The sequence below is a fragment of the Notechis scutatus genome, chromosome 11 (assembly GCF_049901735.1).
Source record: "Notechis scutatus isolate UNSWTSFEM ecotype Mainland chromosome 11, rNotScu1.2, whole genome shotgun sequence".
Lineage (NCBI taxonomy): Eukaryota > Metazoa > Chordata > Lepidosauria > Squamata > Elapidae > Notechis > Notechis scutatus.
Genome location: NC_142019.1, coordinates 1,381,660 through 1,406,434, shown reverse-complemented (window position 1 = coordinate 1,406,434; position 24,775 = coordinate 1,381,660). Strand labels below are relative to the sequence as shown.

General features: G+C 39.9%; 2 protein-coding genes across 3 annotated transcripts; both read left to right on the top strand.

Moving 5' to 3' along the window:
• The first annotated feature begins 370 nt into the window (after positions 1-370).
• Positions 371-10,767, top strand: PSMA4 (proteasome 20S subunit alpha 4). Its single transcript, XM_087972404.1, has 10 exons — positions 371-404; positions 2,276-2,531; positions 4,355-4,379; positions 4,971-5,013; positions 6,072-6,234; positions 7,242-7,319; positions 7,964-8,052; positions 8,855-8,985; positions 9,718-9,841; positions 10,430-10,767. The coding sequence occupies exons 1-10, from the start codon at positions 371-373 to the stop codon at positions 10,582-10,584; spliced, it is 1,098 nt and encodes a 365-aa protein (XP_087828530.1). The 3' UTR covers positions 10,585-10,767.
• A 1,299-nt stretch (positions 10,768-12,066) lies between these two features.
• On the top strand, positions 12,067-21,435 carry CHRNA5 (cholinergic receptor nicotinic alpha 5 subunit). 2 transcript variants are annotated; one of them, XM_026684538.2, is made up of 6 exons: positions 12,067-12,248; positions 17,152-17,303; positions 18,216-18,260; positions 18,652-18,761; positions 19,499-20,333; positions 21,243-21,435. In XM_026684538.2, the coding sequence occupies exons 1-6, from the start codon at positions 12,179-12,181 to the stop codon at positions 21,402-21,404; spliced, it is 1,374 nt and encodes a 457-aa protein (XP_026540323.2). In that variant the 5' UTR covers positions 12,067-12,178; the 3' UTR covers positions 21,405-21,435. The 2 variants fall into 2 exon arrangements, with proteins under 2 accessions (XP_026540323.2, XP_087828621.1); XM_087972495.1 differs by lacking the exon at positions 12,067-12,248 and having other exon boundaries at positions 17,281-17,367.
• The last annotated feature ends 3,340 nt before the right edge of the window (positions 21,436-24,775 follow it).

Below are 24,775 nucleotides of genomic sequence, written 5' to 3'. Positions count from 1 at the left end.
AGGGGGAGTAGAACGCCTTAGCATCAGAGCGTGTTAATAATAATAATATAGGAAATGCTAATGCTCTGATGGTCATTTCAAAAAACCCTTTCTTAGTGAGCCCCTAGAAGCCCAAGAGGAACATAATGTGCCCAATTTCAAGTTTGTAGGCTTTACGGTTCTGGAGATTTTGTGATGATGTGTGAGTGGGATTTCGCTTTTATATAGATAGAAGAAGAAGATATACATATCTGCATAGCACAAAAGCCTCATGTGCCTTATAGGACTTGACATCGATTTTAAAAATGGGAAATCCAAGGCTAATAGGCTATGTTGTGAAACTTTATTTCCACCTTAACCTATCTCCTCCTTTGGACTACAACAGACTACGATGCCCCGCGTGTTAGAAACCCCATTGAGGCTCAGTTCCTCTGTCAGTCCTGCAATAAAGACTAAATTGCTCTTGGATTTCAAAAAAATATACAGATGAGACCTGTTTCAAAGTACAGTGTAATGTGTTTACATATTTACTTTTAAAAGACAAAACACAATACCAGTTTTTCCTCTCTACGCACCGTTTGGAGCCCTGAGTGTGAAAGAGTATGATTATTTATTTATTATTAGATATTGCTATTATTTGAGCTCCTTTAATCTCCATGCAAGTTTCCTTGGCCATACAGAACATGGCTTGCTACCTCTTAAAATGCTCGTTCCTGTCTAACCTATGAGGTGCATTACCTGGTGGCCTCCCATCCAAGTCCAACCCTATTTATCCTTTCAAGACTTATTATCCTTATGTTTATATAAATTATAAATTTTATTTCTATGCCTACCTAGCTAAGAACTGCCCTCTGCTGAAATAGGAGGCATCCTTTATTTATATAAATAAAGGGTGCCTCTCCAATAAACAATTTGGTTTCAGAAAAAAACTATCCTGTAATCTACAACTCTTACACTGCAAAAACATATGGACAACACAACTCGACCAGGGCAAAGCAATAGACGCAATCTACATAGACTTCTGTAAAGCCTTTGATTCAGTGGTACACGATAAACTACTCCTAAAAATAAAATCCTATGGTATCTCTGGACAACTGAATAACTGGATAGAAGCATTCCTGTCAAACAGACAACAAATGGTCAAAATCGGGCGTCCTATCAAATCCAGTACCTGTCAATAGTGGTGTCCCCCAAGGCAGTGTTCTAGGACCAACTCTCTTCATACTCTACATAAACGACCTCTGTGATCATATTAAGAGCAATTGCGTTCTCTTCGCTGATGATGTAAAGCTGTTCAATACCACAGACAATACTGCTACCCTACAAAAAGATCTTGACTATGTATCAGAATGGTCAAACAAATGGCAACTTCAAATCTCAACAAATAAATGCTCTGTCTTACATATTGGCAAAAAAATCAGAAAATAAAATACAAGCTGAATAATCAAGAACTTGTTGATGACCCAAGCTCTGTAAAGGACCTTGGAATACTCACCTCTAATGATCTAAGTGCTAGAGCCCACTGCAACTACATAGCCAAAAAGGCATTAAGAGTTGTTAACCTAATCCTACGTAGCTTTTTCTCTGGTAATATCTCACTACTAACCAGAGCATACAAAACATTTGCTAGACCAATACTCGAATACAGTTCATCAGTCTGGAATCCACATTACGTATCTGATATTAGCACAATTGAGAAAGTCCAGAAATATTTCACAAGAAGAGTTCTCCACTCCTCTATTCGTTGTAGAATACCTTATGCCACCAGACTTGAAATTCTAGAACTAGAAAACCTTGAATTACGCCGTCTTCGGTCTGACTTAAGCATGGTATATAAAATCATACATTGCAATGTCCTACCTGTCAGTGAATACTTCAGCTTCAACCATAACAACACAAGAGCACACAATAGATACAAACTCAAAGTTAACCGCACCAAACTTGATTGCAGGAAATACGACTTCAGCAACAGAGTGGTCAATGTCTGGAATACTCTACCTGACTCTGTAGTCTCTTCCCCAAACCCCAAAAACTTTAACCTTAGACTGTCTACTATTGACCTCACCCCTTTCCTAAGAGGTCTGTAGGGGGCGTGCATAAGCGCACCAACGTGCCTACCGTCCCTGTCCTATTGTTTCTCTTATTCTTCTTTTATTTTTCTTATATATACCCATTTCATGTATTCACAACTATGTATACTCTTATACTTATTATCTTGTAAACAATTGGCAAATCAAATAAATAAATAAATAAATATATATATACCCCGACCCGTTTAAATTCCCTGCCTGCCCAGAACAAACATGGCGCTCGAGGCCACGCTGCGGAATTCCGGCTCGAAAAGGGACCCGTCTAGGAAGCGAATTTTACACCTCGCGCCCGGCCGGCTCCCTGAGCGGGTCGCGAGTGCGCAGGCGCGAGGCGACCATTTTGGAAGGCGGCGGAGAGCGGGCGGAGGTGAGGGACCGAGGGGGGTTTCTCTGTTCGGGGAGCCGCCGGGTCGGAGCCACTTGCAGGGCAGGGTGGCGGGACGGGGGCGGCCCCGGTCGCCGGTGGGTGTTCCTCTGCCGGCTGTCTCCCCGGGACTGTCGCCTTTCTCCTGGCCCCGGCTGGGAGGATGACTGTGCAGGGAATAGGGAAAAATGGCTCTCATCAGATTGATTGATTGATTGTCAGGCAGGTGTATTGATAGGTAGACAAGGGAGGGAGGGGACGTAAGTAGGTGAGAAGATCAGTAGGCACCATAATAGGTAGGTGGGTCGGTGGACGGGTGAGTGGTAGGTAATTGGACAGGTGGGTGGACGGGCTGACCAGTGAAGCTATTCCACAAAAAGTGTAACAATTACAGGGGCTGGATGGGTGAGTAGGTGGGTAGACGAATATTTATTTATTCATTCAGGTAGGAAGGTGGCTGGAGGGGTGGCCCAAAAGAAGAAGAGGGTGGATGGGGGATTAGGGTAGATACGGGGATGGAGGGTGGGTGGGTGGGTATGTAGGTAGTTAGGTAGGGGGTAGTTAGGGAGACGGAGGATGGGTGGATGATGGGTAGGTAGATACTGTAGGTAGGTAGGGGGATAGGAAGATGGAGGGGTGTGTGGGTAGGTATCTAAGTTCAAGGTTGACTCATCCTTCCATCCTTCGGAGGTTGGGTAAAATGAGGAGCCAGATTGTTGGGGGCAAATTGGCTGACTCTGTAGAGAGGGGCTGGAAAAGCACTGTGAAGCGGTATATAAGTCTAAGTGCTATTGCTAAGCAAGTGGATGGTTAAGGTGATGGATGGTGAGTAGGTAGATAGGTAAGTAGTAGGTGGATAGGGAAATGGGGGTGGGGGAGGGACTGTGGGTGAGGGGTTAGGTAGGTACCTTAAGTAGGTGGACAGGGAGATGGAAGGTGGGTAGGTAAATAGATGGACAGGAAGATGGAGGGAGGGTAGGTAGGGGGGTAGGGAATGGATAGGTGGATTGTAGGTAAGTAGGTAGATAGGGAGGTGGCTAGTTAGGTGGATGGATGGATGCAATAGTGTAATAGATGGGTGGTAGGGGGGTAGATGGATAGATAAGTAGAAAGGAAAGTAGACAGGTAAAACGTCTAGTATGTATTGGAATCCTTGGTTCGCTAATATGGATTTAAATTTCAGTTAAGCTCTGCTTTTTTGTCTGCCCGTGCACCTTAGAGTAAAATCTCAATATCTGATAACTGCTTGGAGAAATCTATGCAATTTCCTTGAGCACCTTTTCAAAAGCGGTTTGCCCTGGCCTCCTTCCTAGGGCTGAGAGAGAAGGGACAGCTCATGGATATCCAGTGAGCTACTAGAACTCATGGTCTGCTGGTTTCTAGCCTGGTGTTACTTTGGACCAAGAATATTCTGTCTTGTTCTGAATGCAAGACCCGATTGCTTTCTATCCTGATTTGTGGGATATCCTAGAGTTGAATGCATGGGAAATTGGATGAGGTCACCCAACTGGTTTTGTGTCTAAGACAGGGCTTGAATTCATGGTCACCCAGTTTCTAGTTCCAGTCACTATTTTATCAAGGGCCTAGTCTCATCCTGTATTCCTAGCCATTTGCTGATGATTGTAACACTCCCAAAAACATTGAGAAACTGCTTCTAGTTTCGCTTTCACAATTCACAACTTCAGCTAGTTAGAGACGACAGTGGAAGCTTTTAAGCAAAATGAACTTATCTTTTATAGAACTGGTTCAGTAGCATTTGCAGGCAAAGGATAAATCTTTGCTCTTCTTTTAACATCCTTTCTTCCAGAGGCCAGCTTTTCTTATTATCTCAGCAGTTATGTTGGAAATTTGGAATGTTTTGATTTTGACACGTGTGCATAATTGGATTTTTCTTCTCTCTTTCTCTTTCCCTCTTTTACAGCTTAGTCCAACCCAGAAGCACCATGGTGAGTTTTTGTGTCCCAGTTTCAGAAAGATTTGTGTTGTGTAGATCATAAATGTTAGGCTGTATGTATCAGAGCAGCCATGCAGTCTTGCCCATTCATTTTCAGAAATCCAGTTTATAATGAAATTATTAAACATGATTCCCCCTTTTATAACAAATCCACCTGCCTAGAGCAGTGTTCCCCAACCTTGGCAACTTGAAGATGTATGGATTTCAATTCCCAGAATTCCCCTGCCTTGAGAATAGGATTCCATACATCGTATTACCAAGGATAATTGTCGTTCCCTTTTTCAGGGAAAAAGTAAACTCTTCTGTGCTTCTTAATCACTTCTTTGGGGGGTCCCAAGGAATATTTATTTATTCATTAAATTTATATGCTGCCTATCTTCCTGAGAAGGCAACTCTGAGCAGCCTATTCAAATTTGGGCTAATTTCATATGGAACAGAGTGGGGCAGAGCCATCCCTGACAGAGAGCCTTGAATCACTATTCCAAAGATGCTCCTTACTGTACTAGTGATTGGGAGCATTAAGATCGCCCTTTTGTCACTGAGTGCTTTATTCATTAACAAAACAAACTTTTTCTCCTTGCAGTCTCGAAGATATGATTCTCGAACGACCATCTTTTCCCCTGAAGGTAACTACCTCGCAAAGAGAGAGAGAAGCCGTGAGAACCAGAAAGCCACGTAATCAGAGATGCTCTACATTGAATTCCAACTCTGCGATCCCGTGTCTAGGGTTATATTATAAGCAGCGAACATTTGGTTCTTCATTACCAAAGCAATACGTATTGCATTGTTACTGCAATATTATTTTGCGTTAACATTGCTTTTAAAAAGGAGAGTTGTAAATGTGTAATTTCATTCCCTTTTTTTTTCAGTTCAGAGAGCTAGGCATTGAAGAATTAGGGGACATGATAACTGTTTTTCATTACTTGAAAAGCTGTCACAGAGAAGGGTGGGAGGTTTCAACCTATTCTCCAAAGAAGCTGAAAGCAGAAGTAGTGGTGGGTGGAAGCTTGTTAAAGAGATCCCATCTAAAAGTAAGGAGAAATTTTCTGACATTTGAAAGGAATCAATAAATGGAACAGCTTGCTTCCCAGAGTTATGGGTTGCTACATCGCTGGAGCTTGTCAAAAGTACACTGGACAATTATTTGACCAAAATGGTATAAGGCAGGGGTCCCCAACCACCGGTCCCCGGACCAGTACCGGTCCGTGGATCATTTTTTACCGGGCCACAAAGCTTGAGCGCCGTCATCTTGTTTCGACAGCGCTTCTGGGTTTTCGGTTGCTTCCAGTTTTTCAGTTGGAAAGCGGTGTTTGGGTGCTTGCGCCTTAGTTTCGTCGAAGGGGGGGGGCTTCGAACGAAGAGCCGTCCCGATGGCGGTGGAGTCTCACATTACTCAGGTACCGGTCCGTGGAAGAATAAATAATCGTGAAACCGGTCCCTGGTTTGAAAAAGGTTGGGGGCCACTGGTATAAGGTGTCCTGTCATGAGCAGGGAGGGGGTTGGACTAAAAAACCTTCAAGTTCCTATCCAGCCCTATGATTCTATGTTATTTGGAGGGTATGTTTTTTTGTTCTTGTAGCGTAGCCATTGTACAGAAGATTGGCTTCAGTGTCCTGATACTTCAATGCGAGGTGGTGGCCTCAAATTTGACCCCGTAACACCACTCTTCATGGTCTTCTCCTAGGTCGTCTGTATCAAGTGGAATATGCAATGGAAGCCATAGGCCATGCTGGGACCTGCTTGGGAATTCTTGCCAACAATGGAGTGCTGTTAGCAGCAGAAAGACGGAACATCCACAAGCTTCTGGATGAAGTCTTTTTTTCAGAGAAAATATATAAACTCAACGAGTGAGTGAGGTTCTGGAGGATTTCTTTTTTTTTTTTTTTTAATCTGCACGCTTCACAGGTGCTCTCCTTGAAGTCAGGCTCTTGGATTTCTGCTTGAACTTGAGATCGTTAAAAATGTTCAGGGAATGGTTTCTTCAGATAGAAGGGAATATTTGTAGCTTGGGTGTGAAGTGTGAGGTCCTTGGTGGTCTCTGAGCTTGGTGCTTTTCTTGTAGACATTTCATGACCCAACTAGGTAATATCAGTGCTAAAAGAGAGTGGGGCTTGTGAAGGAGAAGAGGAGGAAGAGGGTAAGGATTGTGGGGTCCTTACTGCTCTGTGAACTTGGTTGTCTTCTTGTAGATCGTTCATTACACAAACTAAGTCACATCAGCATTGATGACGTTAACTAGTTTGGTAGTGAAACATCTGCAAGGAAACCACCAATCACCAGGGACCCCACAGTATTTTTCGGGCCAAGACCCACATTGAGGCTGAAGATAGAATGCCTAGGGAGTGAGGTGGGGTGTCATGACGAAGTACGGAACCCTTGACTTAAAATAAAACCAACTCCACTTTTAACTTTGTGTAAATGTTTACAGTGTTTTATAGGATATTTACAGTTGCATAGAGTTAATAAGATTCCATTTCTTTAATGTAGCGTTTCTAACCATGGCAATTTAAAAAAATGTGTGGATTTCAACTCCCAGAATTCTCCAGCCAACCTTTTCCCCAATGTAACGCCTGCCAGATGTGTTGACTTGCAAGTCCAATCATTCCACCAGCCTCACCACTGGCATGTGTAGTTTATTGCTATTACTATAAGGACCCAGATTGGTGGAGGCAACAGGCTGACTTTGTAAACCGCTTAGAGAGGGCTGTAAAAGCACCATGAAGCAGTATATAAGTCTAAGGGCTATTGCTATTACCGTAACGCCTTTTATAGTTGGCATGGCTGGCAAGAACCGATGGTTGAAGAACGGACCACAAAAATCTTGATCTCATTCAGATCATTTTGTATGTTTCAGAGATATGGCCTGCAGCGTGGCCGGCATTACTTCGGATGCCAATGTGCTCACCAACGAACTGCGGTTGATTGCACAAAGGTACTGATTTTCTCAGTTCGTGACAAGTCATCACAAATGTACTTGGAAACTAAGGTTTATGAGGTTACTGTGTTATCAATGTGTTTCAACATGCAAAGTGTGGGAATATATTCAAAATTGTGCAGGCTCTCCAGCACCTCCCGTGTTTAGGGTCCACCATTATTCAGAAATCCAGAGTACTGCCTCCCCCCCAAAAAAAAAAAAAACAAAAAAGGAACACCCAGATGGTTATTTGAAGGGGAATTGGGTTGGCTTCTCTGAATTTCATCTGGCCTTTAAAGGCAACTTTTTGGATTTTGTGTCACTCCTTTGCCAAGGCTTGATCCTTGTATGCTGTGCAACTGTCCAAATTTAGCTCATATTCTGATTGCAGCAGAACTGTCCATATTGCTAGAGAAAAAAAAGCAGAGATTGCAGTGGGAAAATGAAACGGAGCAGAGACTATCCTTATTTTGAAGAAAAAGCTTTAAAGCTTTATTTTATTCACTATAAAGCTTAATGGCAGGGCTGTTTCTATCCCCATTAAAAATAAGATTCTCTTTTGTTCCACGGCCTTATATTCAATCTAAGAGTTCTCCAGAAGGGTTTCTTTCTTAGTTACAGCTTCTTCATCCTTGGCATATGTTTGTATTTTCGTGTTTCAGATATCTGTTGCAGTATCAAGAGCCAATTCCTTGCGAGCAATTAGTAACAGCCCTGTGTGATATCAAACAAGCCTATACACAATTTGGAGGTAACTTTTGTAATTTGTCAGATGAAGTTAGGTGTGGAAGAAATGTCTGGCTCATGGAAGGAACACCTGTCATATCCTTATGGTGTGTTGATGGATGCTTTATTTGAATCTAGAAAGCTAACAAAGAATGACAGCTCCATTTCAGTCTGATGAAATTAAATCGCTCCAGGGAACAGATTTAATTTCCTTTAGGTCTGCCTCAAAAGTCTGCTTGGAAGTTTACAAAAACACACAGCTTATTTTTAGGTTTTGCTCTTTTTTTTTTAATGAAGAAGTTGACTCACAGATTTGGGTATTGTCAGTTTATAAATAAATAAACCACCTTCCTCCTCATCTGTACAGGTAGTTCTTGACTTATGGCCACAATTGAGCCCAAATTTTCTCTAAGACAGATGTTAAGTGAGCTTTGCCCCATTTTACGACCTTTCTTGGCACATTTAAGTGAATCACTGCAGCAGTTAAATAAGTAATACGGTTATTAAGTGAATCTGGCTACCCCTTTGACCACACAATCCCAGGACTCTGCAACCGTCATAAGTACATGCCAGTTGCCAAGCACCGAATTTTGATCACATGACCAAGGTTCGTTGTAATTTGGACCAGTCACTAAATGAACTGTCGTACGTCAAGGACTATCTGTAGTATAATTTTACACTTGGAAGGAACGTGTTACAATTTATCTCACAGAGCAGTAAATGCAGAGCAATTTGTTAAGTCTTCCTTCTTGGCAAGCACAATGTTTTTTCCCTTGGTATAAATCGCAGCGCTTAATTTAAATTATTCGTGTCCTTATGCTTAACAGGAAAACGTCCTTTTGGTGTTTCGCTGCTTTACATTGGCTGGGATAAACACTATGGTTTCCAGTTATATCAAAGTGATCCTAGTGGGAATTACGGTGGGTGGAAAGCCACCTGCATTGGAAACAACAGTGCGGTAAGTTTATTTATTTACCTGTGTATCTACCTATCAAATTTTGAAACTGCCCATTACCCCCCAAACAGATTTTTTTTTTAGCGCTTTGGGTGTTTATGTTTTCTCCTCCATGTTTGAAAGCTTGGAGAATTCTTGAAAAAGACATGCTGCAAGAATTAACACTGATCTTAGCAGGTAGAAAAAATAATCCTGTGGAAGGGGAAAACACTTATGTGTGCAAAAGGAGCCTTGGAAAGTATTCAGAGACTTTTAACTGGTGAAAAACACAGCAGCCAAGACTACCAGAGATTTGGAGATCTGTAGATCTGGATTGTTGGATTTGGGCAGGATTCAGGCATTTTCCAGTTAGGAATGAGAAGTCCATTAACTTTGGGTATGAAGCAAAGTCAATACTCTTTCATTGAGTATTGGGTAATTTCTAATGGAGTTTAATATTGCTGTGACTTACTCTATAGAATTCTTCGTTCTTTCTATAGTCTTGTGTTGGTTTTATTTTTAACTGATCCTTTTGGGGATCCTGGTGGATAATTAGGAGATTTATGGTCATTTTGATGAATGGAAGTATTGTAGTTTTGACTACCAGGCTTTGCTATTTTAATGTAATTTTAGGATTGTAAGTTGCCCAGAATCCCTTGGCTGAAATAGACAGTTTTAAAAATTGAATTAATGAACGAATGAATGAATGAATAAATGAGCAAGAATCAACTGCAGTGCTTTTCTGTTCTTTAACAGGCAGCTGTATCAATGCTAAAACAAGACTACAAAGAGGGAGAAATGACTTTGCAATCTGCACTTGCTTTAGCTGTTAAAGTCCTGAACAAAACTATGGACGTTAGTAAACTGTCAGCAGAGAAAGGTAAGCCTTGGATATGATTTGAGATCTTGGATATGAGTTTTTCTTTCCTTAAAGAGGTGCTATTCCAATTGTCAGAGTGCTGCTAGTTCCTGATTTGTTGTACTTACTTATTTAAAAGCTGTTGAATTTTAGGATTCTGTAGTTAAAACAGTCGTGTCACCCCAGTCTTTGGTAATTAGGAGTTTTGAATTACCTTGAGTTAGATTTTGAGATATTGATTGTATCTTTATAACTTCTTTTAATCAGCACTGCTGACTTTAGTAGGCAATTGAATTGTTTTATAAGAATAATAATAGTTTTAAGTAATATATTGCTCTGTAAAGCTCTTGAAATCTTCATGGTAGAAAAGTTTGCAATAAATCTGTTGGGCTATATCACCCCTCATAATGCCAAAAATAGTTTTCTGCAATATTCTGGGTGCTGTGAAAAATTGCTTTAAAAATGTTGATTAGAAAACTAGCACAAGAAATAAGTTTAATAAGTTCTCTGAGGCCCATTTGGTTGTTATATATTTTGATGCAGTCAGACCTAATTCAGACATTAAACTTCCTTCCTTCCTAATTTTCTTTTTCATCTCTTATGTTTCAGTTGAAATTGCAACCCTGACGCGAGAGAATGGAAAGACGATAATAAGAGTTTTGAAGCAAAAAGAAGTGGAAGTATTAATAAAGAAACACGAAGAAGAAGAAGCCAAAGCAGAGCGTGAAAAGAAAGAAAAAGAGCAGAAAGAAAAAGATAAATAGATTAAGTACCTCAAAGAAGGGACTGTTTCCATAAACTGGCCCAATTTTTGAAGGGCTGTTTATTGAATCCGTTCCTTTATATCACTGAAACACATCATCTCTTTCTTCAGTGAACAGAAATCTCTTTGTCATTGTATTTTTTCTTTTATATTACACAATAAAGTGAACAGTATTGTCACAGTACTAAGTATATCAAAGTATAGTTATTTCTTCCTCACCCTCCCTCGGCATTTCTTTTGGGACTGTCTTGCTGAAAAGATAGGTTGCTGCAGCATACCAGACCTTGCATTTTCACGTTTTGTTTTATCTCGCTATTGTACTAAACTTGGGGTACTGAGTGTAAATGAGGATGTATACTTAGAAATGTGCACGATGGCTTAAGGAGTTTTCCGTCATTGCTGGAATGTTTTTAATTACAGGGTTTGGGAGAGCTTGCTTACATGCAAAAAAAGAGGGGGAAAAGCCTTCGCGAAATAATACAATTTAGCACTTTGCCAACAGTTTTTCAAGGCCAGCTGCTGCACAATTGCAGCCGTGTCTGGATTGATAGCAAGACGGCGTCCTGGGAAAACAGTGCTTCACTGTTTATTAATTTTTCAACTGCTTTTGGCAGAGCATAGCTCAACACTATGCTGGTTAAAACTTTGGATTTTACCAGGGTGAAAAGTGGAAAAAAGGAAGCAAGGTACAGGGAATCCTGGACTTAACGACCATTTGCAACAACAACTTTTATTGCTAAGCGAAGTGACTTTTAAGTGAGTAACGTCCAGTTTCACAACTTTTTTTGCCATGGTCAGTAAACAGATTGCTACAGTTGCTAAGCACATGGTCATTAAGTGAATCTGTCCCCATTGACTGCTTATCCAAAGTTGGCTGGGAAGATTTCAAATGGCAATCACACAACTTCTGGAATGTTGCAACCGTGATGTGATTGTAGGGATGCTGTAAGGTCGTAAGTCCAAGGATGGAACCAGTCGTAAATTGCTTTTTTCAGTGCCACTGTTACTAATTGAGAAACATTTCTTGCATTCTACAAAAGGCATTGTCTTGCCTCCCCAAATAAAAAATATAAAAAATTTTCAACCCACCTAAAAGCCATCAGTAATCAGGGAGACGGTTTTATTTCTTTATTTAAAATATAGTTTTATTTATTTCATTTATTTGTGTCCCGCCTTTATCATTTTTGTGGATAACTGAGCTATTGTGTCCTAGCTTTCTTTGACACCCCTCACAACAACCCTGTGAGGTAGGCCGATGGGTTTGACAGCATGGAGCAAAGTTTTGAGTTCCCTCAAACTCGGCCCTTCCTACTTCAGGGCCGGCACCTTCGCCACTCCCACGGAGGGGAGCCTACAACTCCCATGAGCCCCTCAGCTGAGAACGGAGCTGCGAGGCTGCCGGGAGTCGTAGGCCAATCCCAGCTGTGGGGGGGAATGGCCTCGCGGCTTTCCCGCCCTTTCTTAGCCATGGGGGTGGGTGGGCGGAGCTTCGGCAGCTAAGCGGCAACTCGGCGGGCTTTCCCGGCTGAGGCGCGTCTGAGGAGAAGCTGCGTCCCTTCGTCCGCCTCCAGCGGCCGCTTTCGCCGCGCGGGGCCATGGCCAGGGCTCCCCTCCTGCTGCTCCTCCTCTCCGCCGGCCACGGAGCCTCCGGCGCCCGTTTTCTGGGTAACCGCGGAAACACGCGTCAAGCCCGCGCTCGTGGGAATGCCCCGGGACGCGCGTCACGCGCCTGGCCCGCTGAGTCCAAGAAGAGCGCGCGAGGAAGGCAGTTATCGGGGAGGGGGTGGGGATCCACCCATCCAACCTGAGAAACCCGGGGTCCCCCCAGTCCTAATAAATAGGAATTAACTGTCACGGAGGCTGAGAGTGTGGTGCGGGGGAGGGGGGGCGAATACGCTCCAACTGTTGCGGAGTTTTGCTGCATGAAATAGAAACTCTAAAAGGGAGTCTGTCTGTTGGCTGTGTGTGTGTGTGTGGGGGGTGTTGTACCTGGGGAGCGATGTTGGATTTATTTATGAAAAGTATTTATAAACTGCTTCCCCTCACAAAGTAGCCCTGAGGTTGATTTGGGGGGTGTTGAGGAGGTAGGTGTGCATAAGCATGCAAATGCATCCCTGCAGGGAGGGGTTGGAGGGGAGAGTGCATGAGTGTGCAAATCCATAGGTTTGTATGTGCATAGAGGTGAGAGATTTATATTCGTTATGAATCGTTTGCAGGTGTGTGTGTATATATATATATATATATATATATATATATATATATATATATATATATATATATATATATATATATCATATGTACTTGCTTTATACATAGCATAACTGTGTTACAGATAGAATATTACTAATGAATTCAGTTATGTATGTCATGCCTCCCAAAATAACAATAACAGAGTTATACAGTAGTTAATAATCTATGTATCATCTAAATATCATATCTGTACAACTGTTATTATATCATTTATCTCCATTATCTATCTGTCTCATCTCCCTCCCTCCCTCTCTCTTTATCTCTTTATCTCTATATATCTGTCCATTTATCTATCATCTATCTATGTATCTATATCTATATCTATCCATCCATCCATCCATCCATCTATCTCCCTATCTCTCTCTCTTCTACTTGCCTTCTCTCTCTCTCTCTCTCTCTCTCTCTCTCTCTCTCTATCTATCTATCTATCTATCTATCTATCTATCTATCTATCTATCTATCTATCTATCTATCTCTGTCTTTGTCTATGTGTCCATCCATACTTACACACTATATCCATAGCTGTTGGCTATGAGAGGGGTGGCAAATAAACTTCATCATAAATCAATAAAATAAAAATATGTATGTGTAGTATTATATACAGGCTGCTTTTTTCCTACTTCCATTCCGGGCTTCTCTATTCGGAAAGCAACTTCCATTGTATTTCATTGGGATTGTTGCCTCTGTTAAGTGGGTTAGGATGGGGGTGGGGGTGGGTGTATTATTACAGCCTTATCGTGCTGTCATATTGCAGGATTACTGTCCTTATCCTGATGACAAAAAATTGCAACCTGATCTGTCCAGCCTCTTCCCTAAGAGACACTGTAATCTGTTTTTGTAAGACTTTGCGTCTGCATCTGGAAGACTTTGTCTAGAAGTGCAGGTTCAAACATTAATAACTGCGGTGGTTAACTGAAGGGCAGGGAGGGGACTTGCTACACTCCATTGTGCTGCATCCGTGAGAAGGAATGGGGGGGGGGGAACCCACATAGGGAAGGCAGGATGTAGCAAAGTATGTATTCATTCGTGCAGTAATCTGGTTTGCCCAGGATAAACAAAAAAAAAAATTAACCCAGAAAAGGTTCTGATTCTCCCAACCTATCTTTAAATAGATATCTGCCAGCTGCTGCTCTTTACAGTTGTTCAAGAGCCCTCAAAAGAGTTCATCTTAACTTCATCTTTCCTAGCTTATTTTGCTCTGGCCGAAATAGACAAGCAGCAAAGGACGGTTTCTGTTTTTAACCAAGAGTCGTCACTGGATAAATAGTTTTTGTAGTGGAGATTTGAATGGTTAAGACTGCAGGGACGTATTTTTGTCTTGGGGAGACATATTTTCAACCTGACTTGAAGGAGAACTAAAGGTCTAGACATTATTTTTGTAACTCTGGGTGTGTAAAAGAGAAGCACAAGTTAGCAGAATGTCTTTAAGAGCTTTCCTCTTTATGTAATGAAAAGGGTTTTTGATAGATGCAGGTTGAACAGATTTGCAGTTTGTTCTTTTTGTTTTTCAGAAGAAACTGAAAATGTTAAGGCAGTGCTTTTTTCCTGAATGTATATTATTGGTTATTAGCTATCCAATTCTGGATAGCTGCAATTTCATTGCCCTCTTCTAGTATCCTATGACTATTGTTTTTCTCACTAAAATGGGTTGTTCCTTCCTATTTTGATATGCGAAAATATCGATTTAGTTATTCTGGGGGGAAAAAGCTCTGGAAACACAACTTGGCATAAGATACCTAGTATGGATTATGTGACAAATTAGCATAAGATACCTGGTATGTATTATGTGGCAGTGTACAAAGGTGGTGGGATCACAGTTGAAGGTAATAAACGATTTTCTTCAGATAAGAATGTTTCCGGATGTGTTTAAATGTGTTTGAACTGCCTGGTGTATTTGGTTAGTGGATAGACGTTTAATAAAAATCGAAAGTGGCATAGGTTTTTTTAGTCCTAATGGCTGCAAAGGGGATTTTTCAGTCATCTTCCTTCTATGACAGATGGCATAGAAAAAAACTGCCTTGAACCATTTCTTTTAGATTTAGCTATTGTGAAGTGAAATGAAAAAACAATATGTGATACAGCTGGAGAACATCCACGTTTATTGGCATAAAGTTAATCTAATGACTCAATTACTGCCATAATAGCTACACCATTGGAAGACCTGAAGGACCAAGTTGGGGACAGATTCTCCTGGAGAAAATCCATCTCTTGTCCTCGCTAAGAGCCAATCCCGACCCAATGGCACATAATCAGTTTTTAAAAATACAACCTACGCAAATGGCGAATTGTAATAGAATTGTTTCTAAATGCAATAATCAAGAAACCTATTTGTGAACAGGACAGCCGTCTTCTGTAATCAGAACAAGTTTTATTCTTTTAAACAGTTTGAATCACTATTTCATCATTGAGATTAAAAAATAGTTTTATATTACTACAATTGAACCTTTCATCAGCTGAAAGCATAGTCTTAGGTGACAGGGCCCAAGTCCCTGTTTAGCCATAGGAAAGGTATGGCAGGATTTTCTCTGCTTCAGTAGCTGGAAAATAGGGCTGTGCATATAGAGTTCTCCACTCCTCTACTCGTTGCAGAATACCTTATGCCACCAGACTCGAAATTCTAAACCTAGAAAACCTACAACTACACCGCCATCGGTCTGATCTAAGTATAGTATATAAAATCGTACATTGTAATGTCCTACCTGTCAATGAATACTTCAGCTTCAACCATAACAATACAAGAGCACACAATAGATACAAACTCAAGGTAAACCGCACCAAACTCGATTGCAGGAAATACGACTTCAGCAACAGAGGGGTCAATGTCTGGAATACTCTACCTGACTCTGTGGGTTTCTTCCCCAAACCCCAAAAACTTTAACCTTAGACTGTCTACTGTTGACCTCACCCCTTTCCTAAGAGGTCTGTGGGGGCGTGCATAAGCGCACCAACGTGCCTACCGTCCCTGTCCTATTGTTTCTTTTATATATTTTTTATTTTTCTGATGTGTATCCCTGTATTCATAACTATGTTTTTACTTATACCTATTATCTTGTAAGCAATTGACAAAAATAAATAAATATAAATAAAAAAATAAAATAAATATCTCCCAAAAGAAGTGCTCTGCAATGCATGAACCATCTCTTTTCACAGAGTTGCGGCTTCAGAATTGCTGCTAGCTATCTTCTGCATGTGTATAGGCATTTTATTTCTTTTTTTTTTTCTTTGCAGCAAAAGAAGTTGACTGGGCAGTTGCAAATGATTTGCATAGCCCTATAAGTTAATTATCAATGCACATCTAATGAGTCTGAGAATAGCATTTTACATTAAAGTGCCAGAATAAGTATTTAAGTAAAATATAGGCGATTCAGCATGCTAGTAAATCCAAAATGGTTTCTTTGTTCTTCATTAAACAATTTTAAAATGACTTTGAATTGTTCTATTTTAAAGTATGAGTTCACAGGCTGTTTCATGATATTTAAGGTACAAAAATACAGTACTCTGTAATGAAAGTAACAATATTTTATATCCCTCTCACAAAATGTTAAACAATACAGTTTATTAACTTTGGGAGCACTTGTACACATAAATATCTCTTTTCCACTCCTTGTAATATTTTCAATAGGATAGAGAGAGCAATGAATATGTCACTTTTAGTCCTCCAGAAATGAACTTCAGTACAATACGTGAAATATGTTGGCAATTGCTGTGAAAGCAAATATTGAGTTTTTTAAATGGAAGAAGGGTAATACTGAAAATTATTGTTGCATAAGTTCAATACCATCACAAATGAAACCTAATAGCCTACAATACTTACAGCATGGAGCCTGAAGGCTTGATTTACATATCTATTTACATAAATTGTCAATTTGTATTCATGCCAATAAATCTATAGACTAATCAAACTATAAATAAGTAGAAATGCATGGTTCCATATTTTCTACTTTTTTCATCCTTAATTCTTCATCTTCAATTTACCACTAGATTCTGGGATTGGTTACTTAAATATAACATTCATTCCCCCCTGTGAAACTTAACTTTGAGATAACTCTCCCAATTATGTTTTATATTTTCAGTGGTCATTACCATCGAATTTAACTTTGTTGACAATGTCAAAAGCTAAATCTGCAGAGTAAGAGGGTTACTTGACCTGTTCTTTTATTCCCTCTGTGTTTAAACATAAGGAAACTGTAGCTTTCTGTGATGCTTAACTTTATGGCAAACTTCCTCTGTTGTGACATGGGCAATTACACAAGTTAAATATTAAATATTTTTCTAGATTTTTTGAAAAAGTAAAATGTCATTGTCATCTTTTGTGCAGGTACATCTGAACCTTCTTTTCTTGCTAAAAGTGAAGACCATTTATTTAAATATTTATTTGAAGACTATGAACGATGGGTTCGTCCAGTCGAGCACTTCAATGATACCATCAAAGTGAAATTTGGTCTTGCAATTTCCCAGTTGGTGGATGTGGTATGTTAGGAAACTGATACATTTTAAAATTCAAACGACCTGAAGACATACAGCATGTTGCCTGGTTTGTAGAATTTCTGCCATATTTCTGAAATATAATTTGGCCTTAATAATTATAAGTATACTTTGTACTCAAGATATAGGAGAAATTACTTGCAAGTAATAATAGTAGTATGATTCCAGGGTAGGTGGAGACTGAAATTTCTCTCTGACCCTAAATAACCGCTTTGTTTAATCAGAGGACACATTAAGTGAAAGTGTGATAGACTACCAATATGTTCTACAACATCAGGTGAATTTAAAAAAAAACAAAAAACCTTGAACCTCTAAGTCTGCAAGACACAAAAAAGAGTCTGTCTTTTCTTTTAACTAACATAAAAAGTTTCTCTGCTATTCCTACTAGCAATAGCAATGATAACATTTTTGGTGCTCTGGGTATTTGGTGCCTTACAGCCATTGGATTGTTCCACTATTGTTGGGCAGCAGTCGTCCTAGTGGGGAGGAGATCTCAAGTGGGAAATTAGGCGGGACCCTAAATAAGCACGATAGGGCAAGGTATGACACCTCCTCCCTCCCAGTGCCTTTGAGCCTTATCTAGTCTTTCACAGGCAAAAGCTGTCAGTTTGGGGAGATTCTGTGAAATAGGCATAGAACAGTAAAGTAGCCTGTTTGAATCCTAAAGTAACCTGTTTGAACCCTGGGTCTGGTTGTTCATGCCTGACAGTTATTAGGGGAATGAAATTCAAGTGTCAGCTGTTTCATTACGTCTTCAAGGGGCACATTGGAAAGCATCTATTTAGGAGGGGGAAGCTGCCAGAAGACTTGCCAAGATCCAGTTCAGATGCTGAAGCACTGTCTGGCTCTCACTTTCTAAAACCTTTGATTATATCTAATATACTTTTCCTCCAATAGGATGAAAAAAATCAGTTGATGACCACAAATGTTTGGCTGAAGCAGGTGAGTCCTGGTTGAAAAATCTTTTGAGTGGCACTCTTCATAATATTGGGGGATTGATGCTTCATGCCTTTGGGTTGCATCTCCATGGAAGATACAGAGAAAAGAGAGAGATCAGGATTCTCTATCGATCCTAAATGATTTACAGTAAATTGGCAAGGGATTCGAAGTAGCGAGATAGTTTTCCAGAAATATTAGAATCAGAAAACATTCCTGTGCAAGTGAACATGAGTCCAGTCAGTTTATCAAAAGTAAGAAGCAAAAAATACAAACAAATATGTTTTGAAGCAAGGTAGCAACTTTAATAGTAACATAGTAAAAACATTTCAGTTGTTGCTTTCTGGCTGTTTCAAGTTCAAGATAAAATTGAAGAAAAGTCTGTATTCCTTTGCAGGAATGGGTTGATGCCAAGCTGAAGTGGGATCCCAAGGACTATGCAGGAATAACGTCTATCCGTGTCCCTTCAGCTTCACTATGGATTCCAGACATTGTCCTATATGACAAGTAAGCGTTTCAGTTTTTAACTTATATTAAAAGGCCATATAGACTTGAAGAGAATGTGGAAAAAAAACAGGCTGAAAAGGCCTGGACAGGTAGTGAAATAAAAGGGTTTGGGGCCCCCTTCAATCTCCCAATTTCCCAAACAAGAAGACCCACATGATCGCAGAGAGTTCTTACCCAGAAGGAATTAAGAACCAGGAGCATTCATTCCCCCTTAATATCATATCTTCACTCGTAGACTACTTGTCTTTCTGGAAAAAATGAACAAGAAGGAGCAGAAAAGATGCCGTGCACATTCCCCAGAGATTGCATTCAGAGCAGTGGTAGAAGATAATTGGGTCCTCATTTGAGGATCTCATCTTGTTAAGAAGTGCAGCGCCTCATTAAGTTATACTCTGTTTTATTTTTTACTTGTTAGAGAAGAAAGTTTTTATAGAAGGGTGGACATGTCTGCAAAAAAAATTCCAGCTATTTTCTAGGAGCATCATGTAGCCATCATTCAAAATCCTGATTTTACTCATTCATTAGCTCCTTATCCCTTTGTTCAAAATTGAATTCATAATTTGAATTGCAGATGGACCACGCCCTTCAGGTGACATCTAACTCTTTTTTTTTTTTTGTCTGTAAAGGATTATACAATTTCAAAATAATTTTACGCTGGAAAAAGTTCATAACACTTAGCTTTTTGTGGAAAAACCATACCTTGCACCTTTCGTAACCCTTTGCCGATATTCTTTCAGTGCAGATGGTCATTTTGAAGGAACATCTACAAAGGCCATAGTGAAGCACGATGGCACTGTGGTTTGGACCCCACCTGCGAACTATAAAAGCTCTTGCACCATTGACGTCACTTATTTTCCATTTGACCTCCAGAACTGCTCCATGAAGTTTGGCTCGTGGACATACGATGGTTCTGAGGTGGATATAATCCTTGTGGATGAAGAAGTAGACAAAAGAGATTTCTTTGATAATGGAGAATGGGAAATAGTAACGGCAACAGGTATCAGAAGGAACAGAACTGATGGAAGCTGCTGGTACCCCTTTATTACCTACTCATTTATCATTAGGCGCTTGCCTCTCTTTTATACACTCTTCCTCATTATTCCATGCATCGGGCTGTCTTTCTTAACCATCCTTGTCTTCTATCTTCCCGCCTACGAAGGCGAGAAAATCTGTCTCTGCACTTCTGTTCTGGTCTCGCTCACCGTCTTCCTTCTAGTCATAGAAGAAATTATTCCCTCTTCTTCTAAAGTCATACCTCTGATTGGCGAGTACTTGGTCTTCACCATGATTTTTGTGACGTTATCTATAGTCATCACTGTCTTTGCTATTAACGTTCATCACCGATCCTTGTCGACGCACAACGTGATGGCGCCCTGGGTCCGCAAAATATTTCTTCACAAGCTCCCCAAGCTGCTCTGTATGAGAAGTCACGTCGATAGGTACTCGGTACCAAAGGAAGAAGAGACCACGGGCACGCAGGGATCCAAGGAATCTAGGAATACTTTGGAAGCAGCCTTAAATTCCGTCCGGTACATTATAAGACACATTGTGAAAGAGAATGAAGTTCATGAGGTGTGTGTTCTGGTCGTGTTGCACTCAATGGCTGAGTTGAACATAATATACAAGGTTAGGCAGTAGAACCTTTATCTGGAGCCCTTGGTGCTTTATGAGCTTGGTTGTTTGCTTGCGGACATTTCATTACCCAACTAGATAGCATCATCAGTGCTCTGACGATGTTAACAGTGATGATCTCATATTGATGATATAACCTAGTTGGCCCATGAAATGTCTGCAAGAAAACAACCAAACTCTCAGAGCATCAAAGACTCCATAGTTCAACCCCCAAGCTACAGGAAGAAAGAGCCTTAATTATTTGGTTGATTTCAGATGCTGTACTGTTTTTTTTAATGTCTTTGAGAGAAAGGGAAGTCTTAGTTGTGTTGATGGAAACAATCCCTTCAGTAGCAACCTAGCAATATCTAAACCATTGAATAGTTTTTGTCATATCTTACTATCGTTTGAGTGATGGGTATCATATGAAGAACTTGATCTCTTGTTTTGGATCAAGATAGTGAAAATTTTGGATCAATAGCATGCTAAAAAATAGAGAATCGTTTTCTATCTCCTACAGTGACTCATGTTTGTCTGTGACCCACTTTTTCCCTAGTTTGTATAAAAAGTATGATTCAAGCCTTAACAAGCACACATATTTTTAAATAGACTGGGAATTTTTAATTCCGTGATAAAATTCCATTTCAGTAATTATTACTATTCAGTTTAATAAGTAAAATCTACAATGGGGAATACCTATTATAACAATGGTTTATTTAGTTCCAGTTTGTATCCTTTCTATTTATTATGCTGTGGCTTTTGTGTATATACACTGTTGCCTCTGACTGCTTTGTTGTTTTCTAGGGACTAAACTTAGAACCAAATGCTTAAGGAAAGTTACTGACTTTTTTTTCCCCTTCTTTTTTTTAGGTTGTGGATGACTGGAAATTTATAGCTCAGGTGCTTGACCGTGTGTTCCTGTGGCTGTTCTTTCTGGTTGCAGTTACTGGATCCCTGACCCTATTTCTTCCTGTAATTCATAAATGGGCAAGCAAAATAGTACCAGTCCATGCTGGGATGGTTAATAAATAAGTTAATACATAATAAATAAGATTGTTAATAACTAAGTGTGTGAGCAGGGGCAGAGTTCTAACAGTGTTTCTAGGGAATACTGATTCCTATATATAAGTACTTTCAAAACTAAATGAAATGTCTGAGAATGCAATTGGGAGGGGGAAAAATTAACCAGGAAAATTGTAAGATAGATTTTCCTCCCCCTTAATTATAGCCTACGTGGATGCCATCAGCATTCTAAGATTGTTTGCAGATTATTATAGCAAAAAGTATTAACACATTACTTTAACATTTAAGGTGTCTAGGATGCCCATCACAGAAACTGCTGCAGCCGTGGATGAGAAGTTTTGTCAAGGGTCAGGGCAAGGGTCAGATGCCCAGGCAGTTGGTTCTTCTGGGTCCAGAGACAATGAGCACACCAACCAAAAAAAGAGATTTTTTTAAAGTTTTATTATTAAGCAAACAAATTTTAAAACGTAACATAAAAAGCACACCTACCAAGCAAGGTGATACCGAAATCTCTTGCAAGCTGTCAGGACCTCCTTAATAACGGTAGCACAGATGCCCCACAGGGCCCGTGCCAGGTTCTCCGTAGAAGCTCTCAACTTAAAAGACAGTACTAGGGTTTTTATTAAAAGTTGGCACCATGACTTCATGGCTCTGTTTCTGTAGTCACAAGGCTGCAAGAGCTGACTTTGGCTAGGTGGCACATCACTCAAAACTCTTGAGATTTTCACAGATTAAAAAAAAGAAAAAAAGCTTTGTACCATGAAGATTCAACAGCCCCCTTTTGCCTTTATGCAATAAACAAAAGGTGTTTTTTTAAGCACATTAGCTCAGAATGAGCTCTGAACTTTTAGACCAGGGATGTCCAACTTTGGCAACTTTAAGACTGAACTTCAATTTCTGGCATTCCCCATCCAGCTGGCTGGACTTCTGGGAGTTGAATTCCATGGGGTCTTAAATTTGCCAAGCTTGGACACCCCTTAGACTTTTCTTAATGTGAAGGAATCTCTTATTGAATTTCTTACACCTTACAAAATTGACCACAAATCTCCATCTTATGTGTAAAATATTACTATGTGTTCTTTCCATACATCTTTACGGCTGGTGTCCATGTATTTTATGCCGTACGCTAAACAAGTGTGAAGGAGAAATCAAAATATGCCGCTAAACTCCTCAAAGTACAACGGTCTTGTGCATGGCCACTACCAAGGAATACAGAACGTTTTAGATTTTTTTAGTCTGTTCATGTGACATGTAAGTAATCCTTGTAGCAGGTGAGGGCTCTGTCTCTCACTCTTATGATTCCCAGGCTGTCTCTCAGAATTAAGCTCCATTTGCCAAGGAACCGGATGGAGTGGGAAGGGTGAAAAGTATAAGGCAGCACAGAAAGTAATAAAATATGCAAGTACACCATGGAGTGTTTTGGACTTCCTAATGCAATTTCCCTTCTAAATAATCCCAATTTCTATTGTGCTGTGATAACACAATAACAGCGAGGACAATTAACCAGTGGAACAACTTGCCACCAGAAGTTGTGGGTGCTTCATCACTGGAGGTTTTTAAGAAGAGACTGGACAATCTCTTGCCTGAAATGTATAGGGCCTCCTGCTTGAGCAGAGGGCTGGACTAGAAGACCTCCAAGGCACCTCCCAGCTGATTCTAACCAAAGAATCTGAAGTCTGCTAGGAATTTCTGAGATTGTAAGAAAGTAAAGACACCTTCCAATCCGTCTCAACTCTCACGCAGTTTTCTTCGGAGCCTTAGAGGAGCAATTCATTATTCTTTTCTTAGAAGATTTTGTTTGACTTCACAGTCTAATCCACTTGCTGAAAAAGATAGGCTGATTATAGAAGTTGCATATGAAGTATCTGGGGCATGCTCCTTTATGCATTTTTCATTAGGCACGAATGCCCTCCATGTTCTGTGAAGAAAATTTGTGCTATATAAGTAGCCCTCAAATTAGAATCCACAGTCAAATCATGGAATGAAAAATATGCTACAGCAAAGGTAGAATCCGTAGAGATGATTTTAATATTATCTAAACACACTTTTAGAGAGATTTATTTTTATTTATTTATTTATTTATTTGATTTGTCAATTGTTTACAAGATAACAAGTATAAGTGTATACATAGTTGTGAATACATGAAATGGGTACATATAAGAAAAATAAAAGAAGAATAAGAGAAACAATAGGACAGGGACGGTAGGCACGTTGGTGCGCTTATGCACGCCCCCTACAGACCTCTTAGGAAAGGGGTGAGGTCAATAGTAGACAGTCTAAGGTTAAAGTTTTTGGGGTTTGGGGAAGAAACTACAGAGTCGGGTAGAGTGGTAGACAGTTGGAAACCTTTTGGGTCAATTACACAATAGTGCAGAAATGGATGTTTACGATGATATGAGCTGGGGTACTTCATCATTCTTAGTTGTATTTTGTGTATAGCTGGGAATTTTTTTTAAAAAAAAATTTAAATCAGATTTTTAGATTTTAGAAGTATATACTGAATGCGCTTTAAGGTTGATAATTATAGACAACAAATTAAACTTTGCATTTGATACTTGCTGTTTATTATTTAGTTTGTAAATCTGAGGGGAATTTTTAAATTATATAATGTATTTCATTAGAAAGCCATCATTTGGAAAGTGGGTTAATTAAAGATTTCTTAATATTTATCTGCATTGCTTAGGGGGGTTTGTGTCTTCCTCTCAGCCTTTTCAATATAAGTAGTCAAGATTTGTTGGCTTTAGTGGAAAAATCATTCCTGGTCTTTTCATTTGATTTAGCTTCCTTGAGACTGGAAGCTGAAAACCAACGCTTACTGTCATTTTATTTTCGTTTGTCTGCTGCAATATCCCATGTTAATATACAATTCTCCAAATCCTTATAAATATTCCCTTTTCCTTCTAATTTACTTCTCAAAGATTTATTTGAAACCCTTGGCCAAATCCCTCAGTTTGACTTGGTAATGTAAAATGGACAGGCATATTGATAAAAGAGAATATTTATAGTTCAGGATTGAAATGTGGGGTCAGGGCTGGCATATAGTAATCCAATATATTTTATATACTAGTGGCTTGCCCTGTCAGTGTTGGTGGGAGCAGTCTTGATAGTTCCTTAATTAGGCTGTTGTTTTTTATGAGTTAACTACCCAACTAAAATGAGAGCAAACTCCACTCCCTTTTAACATGGATGATGTTACCTTGTTTGGTAATGAAACGTCTGCAAGAAAACAACCCAGCTCAGGAAGCCCCAAGGACCCTATGGATGTACATATGCTTCCTCTGGTTTCTTCTGTTTCTCTCCCACACAAAGAGAGACTTTTTTCTGCTTTATCTCCATTTTAAAAAATAAACTCGTGAATTTCTGGGTGAGCAAGGGAATCT